The sequence below is a fragment of the Lampetra fluviatilis genome, chromosome 4, assembly GCF_964198595.1.
Source record: "Lampetra fluviatilis chromosome 4, kcLamFluv1.1, whole genome shotgun sequence".
Classification (NCBI taxonomy): Eukaryota; Metazoa; Chordata; class Hyperoartia; order Petromyzontiformes; family Petromyzontidae; genus Lampetra; species Lampetra fluviatilis.
This window is the reverse complement of record NC_136278.1, coordinates 25,976,363-25,989,033: the sequence shown is the minus strand read 5'-3', so window position 1 is coordinate 25,989,033 and position 12,671 is coordinate 25,976,363. Positions and strand designations below refer to the sequence as shown.

At 45.0% G+C, this 12,671-nt stretch overlaps 1 protein-coding gene across 6 annotated transcripts in view; it reads left to right on the top strand.

Moving 5' to 3' along the window:
* The window catches only part of LOC144931698 (receptor-type tyrosine-protein phosphatase kappa-like), a 126,532-nt gene extending 115,482 nt beyond the window's left edge, over positions 1-11,050 (top strand). For 4 of the 6 annotated variants that reach the window (XM_078855874.1, XM_078855873.1, XM_078855876.1 and 1 more), the window contains 7 exons: positions 257-406; positions 2,371-2,544; positions 4,555-4,686; positions 5,935-6,060; positions 7,156-7,316; positions 8,237-8,372; positions 10,526-11,050. In XM_078855874.1, coding sequence (XP_078712000.1) covers positions 257-406; positions 2,371-2,544; positions 4,555-4,686; positions 5,935-6,060; positions 7,156-7,316; positions 8,237-8,372; positions 10,526-10,579 — 933 coding nt within the window. In that variant the 3' untranslated portion in view covers positions 10,580-11,050. The remainder of the gene's footprint in view (positions 1-256; positions 407-2,370; positions 2,545-4,554; positions 4,687-5,934; positions 6,061-7,155; positions 7,317-8,236; positions 8,373-10,525) is intronic. The other 2 variants (XM_078855878.1, XM_078855877.1) reach the window with 1 other exon arrangement.
* The last annotated feature ends 1,621 nt before the right edge of the window (positions 11,051-12,671 follow it).

Sequence of the window (12,671 nt, the reverse complement as noted above, 5' to 3'; positions counted from 1 at the left end):
CTTGCTACATCCCGAAATCACATCGGAGAGCTACAGAGAGCACAACTGAGAAACCTGGCATTGCGTAGCAATCCTTTGATGGATCGTTATAATCTTTTTGCTCGGATTATTTTTTAAGTTCCATGCTTAGTTCGGAATCACTTCGCAAAATACCGCACGCAGTGCAACGATTACGGCCTTTCATTTTCCAGCCGTCACCCGTTGCCGTGTGTGTTATTTGTCTCGCTAAATCCCCGTGTCCCACGCCTGCGTGCAGGAGCAGTACGTGTTCATCCACGATGCCATGCTGGAGGCGTGCCTGTGTGGGGACACCTGCATCCCTGCCGGGGATTTCCGTGCGGCGTACGCCGAAATGCTGCGCCCCGACCCACAGAGCAGCTCCAACCACATCAAGGACGAGTTTCAGGTACGGCGGGAACAGCGCAGCCAGCGGCCGTCGCGTTTACAGAACGTGCCAGAATTGGTTGATGGTCACCCTTAGGCCGCAGGAGCTGCCACGGTGCAATGGTGAAATCGCACAAGACTTATAATCTGGAGGTCGTCAATGGCGTGGCAGTTGAATCTCTTGCTAATAAGCCTCATAGACTCATACATGTGCATACAACATCAACAATATTGACCACTCAGCAATGAATGACAGTGGTGTCACCACCAAGCTTTTGCCAGGCTAGGTGCACTTTAAGACCATGTGACATTCTGAAGGCAGGCGGTCACAGCAAAGAAGCAGATGTTATCACCGTGCCAATTGTCTGTTTTAGCCACTTGACATCCTGGCCTTTGTTGGGAGCATGACGTCTCTGCCTCTCGTTGCTCGAGTGCAGCTGTTGCTAGCCATCAAGTAGCGCATTTCATGCCACCCCTTAAAAGAGCTCAATCATTAGACTCTGATAACAATTATTGGCTTGTCAATTCAGCTCCAAATCCTCCTGTTTTCCAGCCTTTACCATACCCATTTAGGGCTTCATTTCTCTTTGAATATTTTCCAAGTCACCGATAGACTGGAGGAGGTATGTGGCTACTAGCCTCAGGTATACTGGGTGTGGTGGGCCAGGTTCATAATTATTTCCAGTGTTGCCAACCGGCACAGACCTGGCTGAAATTGAGTCCTGTATATATCCAAACAGAAGCTGCTTCGGGTATGCAGTGGCTGGACATGTTGGCTACATAAACCAGCCAACACCAATTTGCTTGCATGCCAAGTAACTCAATAAATGGCACTGTGTCCAAGTCCCTCAATTAATTGCGAGCTCTTCCAAAACCCAACTGCATTAAACCCAGGACAGATATGAAGCAGTCCATCTTGAATATACTCTACTATATGCTATGCTTTAATGCATCGTCTAAATGCACTCGATCTTATCAGATCTAGAGAGTTTCGCATGTATGTGGAACTTCTTTCACACCGCGCATAGCCAATCGTGCTAAATCGGAGGTGCAGGAAGTTAACGTGGGTCTCAGCCCGGATAGTACTTTGGCGATTTACAACCAAGGCTTGCCAAGGCGTTGTAGGCGTGGAGCTGCAAGGTGGCTGGCACAGGCACTGCTGAGCATCTCACCGCCTTTGCACATGTGGTCGCACTCCTCTGGGTGCTCAGGTTTCCTCCAACACGAAGCCACAACACACTCATTTGTGGCATTGGCCAAACATCCAAATGCAGAACCATCCACCGTATTTGCACACTGGATACGACGTAAGAATGTTTCTGTTCGAACTCCTGGTCCCAGCAGATGAAACAATGGTGCAAGTTTCTTAAATTACCCCCTCCGGACTGTGAACCCAGCAGCATAATTAGATACACGCAGTTAGTCGTTCGGCAGGTCGTGTGTGGTAGGGTAAAGTGTGGATATGTCCGAGATGCCTGGCCATGAGCATGCAAGTCAGTCAAATTATCCTCTACAGGCTTTTCCTTGGACTCCCTTCAGTGGAGGCCCTACCACCAGCAGTGATGTGAGCAAGACCAAACTAACCTTTTTTTATTTCACCGAGTAAGGCCGACTGAGCTATACAGTTCTTTTTCAGAAGCGGCCTGGTCACAAATGATAGCTCAATGAAGTGGCTTATCGCGTGGTAATTTATAGAATGTTTCTAAATGTGGAGGGAAAACCCGGAGGACCCGGAGAAATATCTAGGCGACCACGGCGAGAGCGACATTCAAACTCCAAATTTACAGCAGGTGTCAGGGTCGGGATCGAACCCACGACCTGTATACCAGGCGAGGTAGTTAACATCTCGCCACCACAACGCCCTCCCGCCCCACCCAGAGACATCGGAAGACATTGCAGGGCTGCACCTTTTAACAAGCGCCCCACGCACCGTGCCGTTAGAGCGAAGGGAGACACCGCAGTGCTCCCGTCCCCTGAACCCCGCAGACCCTGAATATGGTGACGCCGCCGCTGCGCGTCGAGGACTGCAGCATCGCCCTGCTGCCGCGGAACCACGAGAAGAACCGCTACCACGACGTGCTGCCCCCCGACCGCTGTCTGCCCTTCCTCATCACCATCAACGGGGACAGCAGCAACTACATCAACGCGGCGCTCATGGACGTAAGCGGAGGGAGGCGCCGCGCCGCGGGCCCCGCTGTGCGACGGGAGGGGTGGCTGGGAAAACGTCTCGGACAGAGCAAGATCAGGAGGATGACGAGGGTCCGAAAGCCACCGCGCCTCCGATTAGCACGGTTGGCTACGTGCGGTGCGAAAGAAGTTCAACATGCACACGTGTATATTATGCACGTGCAACGCGACGCTGGCGAACGTGGGCTGCGTTATTTGTCGCGGTTTTGTCCGTGCGTAACTCCACGCTGCCTTGCCTGCTTTGTTACATGCAGGACTATTCATTTCTAAGATTCCCGCCTGATTTATAATGACCCTCTTCTCAACGAGTGGTTAAATAATGTGCGAGCGATGGGTCCATATCTTACAGGAATATTAAAATATGTAATAAGTTGTTGAGATTCATGCAAGACCTGTCGAGGATTTGAACTATAATGTTGTTGTTTTTCATAGAATGTATCCCCAATGGATCGCTGTATTACGCATGGGTTTCCTGGATTGGATTTTTTGCACTCACATTTAACAATTAATCCTTTGGTTTTAATGATTTATACTTGAAATGTAGCACAATAAAATACATTTGTAGACATTTCCCTTGGAAAACGTGGCCATGTACACACGTGTTCTTCCCTTGGCAGACATCACAGCATGTCCACCGCGAATCATCTTCGTAACTATATTTAGAACCAAAAAGTTTTGCTGGCTGGCTTGCGAGTGGGGAAAGCACGCGGTGGTGAAGTTACCGCCCACACCGACGCGATGGCATCACCCGCATGCCACAGCGTTGAGCGGAGTTCGTGTGTCGCTGCAACACCCAAAAACGCCCGGGCAGTGCTATTACATCATTTAAAAAGTTTTGCTGGCTGCTCGACTGGCTACGCACCACCCAGTGCGCAGGCTGCCTGGAGCCACGTGGGCAACAGCATGGACGGGGGGAGGGGGTGAAGCCCTTGGGGTTGTCACTCTTGAGAGGGAGGCACTCAGGGGTGGGGACATTGGGGCCGTCGTTCAAGGACGGGTGCTCTTCATATCGCATGCCGTAGAAATGTTGCTGGCTCGCGGGAGGTTGCCAACTGCTTTATGGTGTTGCCTTCATATCCGCATCTCCAGTTTCTTCAGCCTCCCACTCCCAGCCCCGCCCACTTCCCCAACACCCCCCCGGCATTTTGCCTTGCTCGTCTTCTAATCCCTCTAGCTCCCCCTACCCCACACCCCCCTCTCTATCTCTCCTCCCTTGCTCCTCCCCCCCCCCTCTCTTACCTATATAGCCTCTTGTCACGGCAGCCATTTTGCCCACTTCAGCAAATTGTTTCTTGCTGTGGTTGTCCCACCTGATGACGGACGCTTGTGTTGCGCCCGAAACGTCGTGATTTCATTTATTTTATTTTATTCCTACGTGACTTTACCGAAAGAACCAAAGAGTATTAGACAATTGTTTTCGCATTTAATTTTCACAAACCGTTTCTTTGCCTAGAACAGCCCTATCGTGCTGCCATTTTTCATTTGTGGTTTTTGTTCTTACAATATAAACAAGCGGTTGTGTTTTAAATAGTTTTATTTTAGTTATTCAGGACAAAAAAAGCATGCACCTCGGCGCATCATTAAAAAATTGTACACAAGTGGTATTTATGATGGAAGGATGCAATCCAGGCCAGTAACAGCTTGTTGCCCCTAACTGAAATCCTGTTACGTGCATGTGGATCAGGACGACGAGAACATCTGCCGCAGCGCGCCACCCGTCCCGAAGCCTAATTGCATTACGGAAAAGTGACAAGGTTATCTGTAGCCAAAAATACAACAGCAGCTGCGTTGCACAGCTATCAATCATGACTTCAGTTTGTGCACTGCGGCCGACCTTGGAATTCTGCTAAATCAGGTTAAGCTGGAGGCAAGGTGGTTGATGGGCACATTTTTATTCAGCTGCCCACACTGACTTAATAACCTTGATTGTAATAGTTGTAATGAAATGTTGTTCACCTCTCACATCATTATATTCTCGTTCAGAGTTACAGACAACCGTCGGCATTCATCGTCACGCAGCACCCACTGCCCAACACCGTGAAGGACTTCTGGCGGCTGGTATTTGACTACCACTGCACCTCCATCGTCATGCTCAACGAGCTGGACTCCAATAAGGTACGAGAGCGCACCACGTCATGGGTATTTCTGCTTCGGTGCGCTAACCTATGTGGGCAACGGCGATGCGAAATTATGTTTTATGCACAACTTGCTCGGAAATTCGTAGTTTTAACTCAACTTTTTAACTTATAATAATAGGTTTTTCCCCCTTTATCTGGCAACAAAACTGAAACCTTTCTACAAGGAATCATGTTTATATTAACCACAATACCTGCGGTCAGAATGCAAACAAAAAACATACTCTGATAATGTATGCATTGTCCTTGAAATTGATTCGTCCACACCAAAGACAGCTTTCCTTAGAGCCTAGTCTCATATGGTGTTCGGCCAGATGACGCCAAAAGGCGCACAATTCAAAGACAACGCACTATCAGAGTATCTTATATTTTACCAGGTAATGCAAATGAGCTTTGTAGCTCATTTACAGAGACGACCTGGCCACAAATGATAGCTCAACGAGGTGGCTTGTCACGTGGAAATTGAGAGAAAATACTCTTAAGACACATTTTTCAAAATGTGGAGGGAAAACCAGAGGACCCGGTGAAAGATCCGTGCAACAATGGGGGAGAACATGCATACTCCAAATATACAACAGGCGTCAGGGCCAGGATCGAATCCACGACATCCTGTATACCAGGCGAGGGAGTTAACATCTCGCCACCACGGTGCCCTAAATGGTGCTGCCTCATGTGGCCAATTTATAAATGCACAATGTGCACTCCTGGAGCTTAACCGTGTCATCATGAAGTTCATGTTTGAAAGTCTAAGTCAACGTGGTTTCCCACTCAATTGAGCAAAGGAGCAGTGGTTCCTCTTCTTTTTTTACCGACAAGCAAGTGGTGGTCATCTCCACATTGCTTTGGTACGGAACAAGTCTTTCCATATTAAAAAAACCACTACCATATATTGACTTATCTACAAAGTTGCACTTATTTTAATGACCCTAACCAGGATTTGAACTCACAATCTTCCAATCGCAAGCCGCACGCTCTCCCGCTGCACAGCTTAGATGGGTTATATTCATTTACTAGGTATAAACATCGTGTAATAACAGCAATGCCCTAATAATAATGTTTAAAACAAAAAGTCTGAAATGTGTCATTTTGTTATTGCATATGCTGTCAAGTTGAGTTTAGCAGAAACTTTTTGGGATTGTGTCAAAAAAGGAGTGGGAAAGACGCTTGTTTTGAGTTTCCCAGGTGAACGATTGCTCTGACAATTCTGTCTGGCCATGCTCCGTTGCAGTACTGTCCTCAGTACTGGCCAGAAGAGGGCATGCTTTGCCACGGACCCATCCAGGTCGAGTTTGTGGCATTCAACATGGAAGGAGACATCATAACAAGAACTTTCCGCATCTGTAACGTGGCCCGGGTAAGAACGCCGTGGTTCAAAACACACGAGCTTTTTGACATCGGACCTTTCTTGCTATTATTCAAGTAGAAGAATAGATTTTTATTATTATGCACCAGATTTTTGTTCAGAGTTTCTTCTTTCTAGATTTGGCCACACACTACTCGCGGTCATCTTCGGCAGTTACCTTCGGTCATCTGGCCAAGTGTTGGCTATTGTTATTATTTGTCTTGCAGTCTAGCTGACTCATACAAATTCTGATTTGATCAGCGCCTGTGCAATGCGGTCACTGCCTTCTTCACACACCTATTGCTCTGTGTCCATCTGATCCCTGGGTGGCTGATTAGTTATGTGCACTTGCCCGGGTTTGATATTTATCCAGATGAAAAAGAGATTAAGTGGGGAGAAAGAAGAAATGTGGGAAAATAGAGAGAGGGCTGGGAAACAGAAGAGAGGGCGAGATGAGAGAGGAGCCACTCACTTGCAGTACCACACTGCCAGTAACCCTCACACTCGCTTGCACCATGACAATAGCAATAATCCCACTGGCCTTAGTTCAGGTCAAGAATTTAACCCAATTGTCTATATCTTGGACAGGACTATGGGATCAGTGGAGCCAGGCCGGGCTGCCTTGGAAATGCAGAATGTCGGACCCAGTCCCATGCCGGCCCAGTTGCCACTGGCCATGGAAAAAAATAGGCTTAAGGCTGGCCATTAATTTAGATGGCCAATACGATGCCTTACAAATAATACACGATTTGTAAAAGTGGGCCAGCGAAACACTTTTAAATCCAGATTGAAAACTCATTTCATTAGAACTCGTTTTTGTGTTTAGTTCGTTGTCTTTCCCCCCGCACCTCCGATTTAGCACGGTTAGCCACGTGCAGTGTTAAAGAAGTTCTACATTCAAACATACACAGGCACGCATCACCAAAATGTACGACGGAAAATGGCCGGTGAATAATGACGGAGCCAGTGCCAGCCAAAGCACGGAACGCTTGCGGGGGAGGGGGGGGGGAGTTGTGGTGGAAAGCCTACAATCCAGCAGTGGATCGTTCCTTGGCCGAGGGTACATTGCAACGATGACGAATGGAAAAACACTTTGCGGTCCGGCAGCCGCAGGATGGCTGCCGCATGGTGGAGCAGTTCCACTACCTGGGCTGGCCTGCCGGGCGGGAGGTGCCAGCATCGCGGCACTCGTTCCTGCGCCTCGTGTTGGCGGCCGAGCGCTGGCGAGAGGAGTATGGCATGGACGGCCGCACGGTGGTGCACTGCCTGTGAGCGCCCGACCACACCACCACCACCACCTCACCAACCCCCCCCCCCCCCCTGCCTTCTGTCTCTCCCTCCCCTCTCCCTTATGGCCACAGTAAATAATAATGATTTTAAAAAACAATAATTTTCTAGGTTTTTCCCATAGAGCAATTCGCACGAGGCCTCAAAAGACACTTGCCATCGTTGTAGATAATTGCGGTTAGAGCCCAGCGGCCGCCCTGGTTAATACTGCATGTGTGTTAACCGTAAATACGCGCTGCGTTGCTTCGGCAGTGGATGTTTAAAGATCGAGTAACGTTACGCGAAAAAGAGTAGACCGTGTCTGCTGACGTTGCTGTAAATGTGTGCCCAGTTTGAATAGTGCTGGATAATTGCTTAAGTTGGGCTAAACCACAAAGCAAAAGCACTAGCTACTGGTAAACTATACCCGTCGGTGAGACGTAGCACCTTCTTGGCAGCCTTGGGATACAGGAATAGAGTGAATAACATATGTACCAAATTATTATTACTTAATTAGTTGAAAAAGTGGCTACTTAAACACGTATAATTCAATAAATGGTTATGTTGGTCAATGGAATTATTTTGATTCTGTAACCATATTCCTCGGCTTAATAATATATAAATTGCATTTATTTAAATGATTAAAGTATATATTCATATGCCTAGTACCTAGGAGTAGGTTGAGTTAGGCAGGGTGGTTAATAAAATGTTTTTTGGATACAAAAAAAATGCAATATTCTAAAACAAAGAGTGATGCCAGTTGAAATAATGCAGCTATTTAACTTAATCCGAGTACAGAAGGCAACAGAGTATTTGTTTTAACTTAAAATGAGTATTTTATTTTTATATCAGGTTACGCAGCATTTGCTTTGGTTTTCCTTGAAACGTCCGTCGCACGTGTGACTTTTGATCCCCGACGCAGCAATGGAGCGGGTCAGTGCGGCACCTTCTGTGCCGTGAGCGTGGTGTGCGAGATGATCAAGAGACAGAATGCCGTCGACGTTTTCCACGCCATCAAGTCACTTCGAAACAACAAGCCAAACATGCTGGAGACTCTGGTAAGTTCAAATAAGGCTCTGAAGCAACTATACTGTGAGCTGGGTCATGATTAACAGTATTTATTGCTATGCATTTGCCGTGTGAAGGACTCGCTGAAATTAGAGACTCGTGTGTCCTGGATTTCATTGTTTTGCCCATTTCCATCACGTTGTGGGAGAAGTCGGTGCTCCTTCCACTTGCATATAAACATTCATTGCCTGAGAAGACATAAAAAAAAACAATCCAAGGCCTTCCTGAAAGGTGTCCTTGATAAATACGTCGATCTTCTTGGTTCTTTCGATAAAGTCACGTAGAAGGGAAATAATAAAATAATAAAAATCAAACATAATAAAATACAATTCTCACGACGTTTTGGCCACAACGCAAGCAGCCGTCCTCAGGTGAATAACAGGTCTGTCGGAAAGACAGCGTCTGAATGAACACCACCAAGCTTGGCAGCGTATATTTATAAAATATGCAGCGTATTTAAATATACGCTGCCAAGCTTGGTGGTGTTCATTCAGACGCTGTCTTCTCGACAGACCTGTTCTTCACCTGAGGACGGCTGCTTGCGTTGTGGCCGAAACGTCGTGAGAATTGTATTTTATTATGTTTTATTATTTTATTATTTCCCTTCTACGTGACTTTACCGAAAGAACCAAGAAGATGAATCCCTGCAGTCGCGAAAGCTTTAAATCGAAATACGTCGATTATAATCGATTATAATCGATTATAATCGATTATAATAGATTATAATCGATTATAATCGACGTATTTATAATTTTTCTTCATTCTGCCATCTTCTTGCCACATTGCAACCTAAGTCAACAATACTTGGTTAAATGGTGACTTAAAGCTTTCGTGACTGCAGGAATTAATCTTCTTTGGGTCTTTCGGTAAAGTCACGTAGATAGAAAAAATAATAACAACGAAATAAAAAATAATAAAAAATATCACGACGTTTCGATCGCAACACAAGTAATCGTCATCAGGAGAAAAAAAGAGAGAAAGAAAAGCCCTCGTTGATTGTCATTTTTTCTATCTACGTGACTTTACGAAAGACCCAAAGAATATGAATACCTGGTTATTCCACTTAACCAGATTCAAGCGTGCTTAGCTTCTGGCATCTGATAAGATCAGACCCTTCTCAGGGTGATACTTTCCCACTGTACACAGCGTCAAATACAGCCAACACTTAATGGATGGAACTGGTTAAAAATGAGAGAGAATTAAATAACCTCTTAAATTTTTTGGAGCCATGAAGTTGTGGTAAAAGTTGCAAAAGAAAAGGACCGTGAAACCAGTGCACAATAGTGAATACTCACAAATATAAAACACATGATGACATATGTATTTTGTACCCTTCATACACATTTTCAGTACAGCAATGGCTTTCTCCCATGGTCCAAATTTGAAAATGCCCACAAATTTTGACAATTTGAATCTGTATCAAAACCATCGCCCCCAACGGCAACAACCTGCCGGGACCCTCCCGAAAGAAGTCTTTGAGACCGAGTGAGGCTTTGCGGGGTAAACAAAGATACTCTTTTGTTTTATTTAAGACATTTTAGCAATGCCCTTCAGAAATGGCAGTCGGCCAATGTATAGCAAAGCTGTCTGGGCTGAGCAATGCCGCAAACTTTTTGGGCTGTGGATGTAAATGATCATTTGCACCACGAGAGGGCACCGTTTCGTTATAATTGAGGAACTTTGCTAAAAACAAACACCTCGCCTGACGGGAATCTTCGGCCGCTAGGGGGCGTCGGATTCCAGTTGTGCATCGAAGAGAAAGGCACCGTATTGAGTCGTACTCTCTGAGTCTTTCGGTAAAGTCACGGCGATAGAAAAATCACGACGTTTCGATCGCAGCACAAGCAATCGTCTTCAGGTGCATTTAGCTGACATTGAGGCGGCTGAAGAGGCTGTCATGTGATCTACATGGTCCCAATCAGACGTAGACCTTTTTTTCTGTCAATGTTGAGTGCGATTGCAAAATAGTCTTGTCTAAATTATCTAGTTCAAATGGGGGAGCAGTCTTATTCTCTCTGAGATCAGGGCTAGGCCGGCCCTGAACAAGATCCGTGTAGCATTAGAAGTCAATTTGACAATTGGTAATGAAAATGCAAATGTCTGTTTCAGTATTTGTGCGCGTGTGATTTTTGTTTGTTTGCAGAGTCAATACCAGTTTTGTTACGACGTGGCACTGGAATACCTAGAGACTGTTTAAGAACAAGGCTCTCGCACACACGGGGAGCATCCAAGTGAAGAGCTCAGACTTTTTTTGTATTCGCATGGAAAGGAGCTGCAGAGAGAACAAGTGAAGAATGGTTTAACCCAGCGCTCCTGGTCCGAGATCAGGGCTCCATTTTGTTTTTAAATTTCTCGTGGAATAATTTTTTCGGGGCTCCTATCCACAGACCACACCCCCTGCCTCGCAGAAGTGGCAAGAAATGGGGGGGATAGATTTGTTTTCCAGATCTCAGCCCAGGGAAACTCCGGCTGAAATTCAACCTCCCGAGATGTAATCTTCTGGAAAAGTTTAAATATGGACGACACATGTAACCATATAATCAAGTGTTTATAATTTGCTTGTATATTTACATTTGTATTACTTGTTTACTTTTGCTATATGTTTACCATATCAACAGGTTATTGTGATAAGATCAATGTTTCAGAGGTTTATCTACATTTACTTGCATACTACAAGTGAGCATTGCACAACGCCACGACGTCACGCTTTGCCACGTGACATCCTTTTCATTGAAATTACTTGCAAAGGATTTATTGTGCAGAAGATACAATAAGTAAATTGGCAGCAGTACGGTTTGATATTTTTCATATTGAACTTGATGAATGTGCAATTTCCTGAATACAAACAACATCAAAGCACGCTTTACTTTTACATATTACCCAAGTGTTGGCCAAATATTACCGTGATTACATGCCACTAAGCTTCCCTATAAAGCCACCTACCGGCACAGCAAAACTTGGAATAAGCAATGTATTGTAATGTTTGCAGTAGATACAAAAGGCAAAGATCGCCTGTATAGTACTGGACGAACTGTTGGGATAAATGCTGATTTTTACGCACCTTGCCATGTACTTATTTAGGGCCGAGTAAACCTAGGGAAGACTCAGGACCGGTACAGATATCACTCGCCACTGCTGTAAGCAATGGCAGGGAATCGAACTTCAGACGCAAGGTTTATACACCACCCACCGAACCACATACACGCTGAATACGTGCATGTGTGTGTGTGTCAGAAGCTTCATACTGGAGGAATCCGATGAGTTACAATGCTCTTTTTCACAAATGTCTAGTAGGGGCAGGTAGGAAAGTTTCAACAACAAACAATACAAACTCACGATAGGAGTGCAAAGTATAGGGAAAGTAAGCGAATCATAAAACAAAAATTACTTTTTAAATAAAAATAAACGTTTTATTTTACCAGGTAAAGCCCATGGAACTATTATCTTCTTTAGATATAAGCTACAGCACGTCCATATGAACCCGAATTTTGACAGTAGTGCCATGAAGGTAAGGCTGGCCCTTCGTTGTGATATTCTAGGAATTTTCCTGTGAAAAAAATATGAATAGGCTCATCTTCACGTTTGGCAAGATAGCGAAGATTATGCAAAATTGCAGGAACCCTGCAGTGTTCAATTAATAGTGTATTGGTCATGGCATGTTGATTGGTGTGGGTTCAGGTCATGTTGAATTCTAGTTAAGCTTACTAATTTCAAGGAAGATGGACAACAGTGCAAACTCTTTGGCAGGCTGCTTTCAATGTAGATGGGACAAAGACGTCTTGAAATGAGGTAATTAAGGAGAGAATGTCACCGTCTGGGATTATAAATAAACATCCGTTCTGTGTGAAGAAAAGAACATGAATATTTTTGGTTTAGTTAGCATTTGAGTTAGAAATGCAGCATGGAACACAATGATCATGTATTGGAGAAAGTTACTTCAAAATTTCTATAGATTCACTGTGGACGAAAATAAACCTAAATGTATTTTATGAGACATTGAGATAGATGTTAAACTGTTCACTTTCATATCGGTTTGAGCTGGTTCAGAGCCACAAATGTGGCATGAACGTTGGTGTCTGAAAGAGGAGTTGGACAACTACATTACCGAATTTAGTTATGAATACTTTTAATGAATTGGTACAGTCAGTCCAATTGTAATGGACGCATGTTTATTATATTATTTTTAACTGTACATAGGTGTGGGTTTGAACAGAAAGAGACTATTCAGAAGCATTTTTCTGGCTTCATGTTAACGTACATAAGAAGAGTATGTGGATTTAATATGAAGC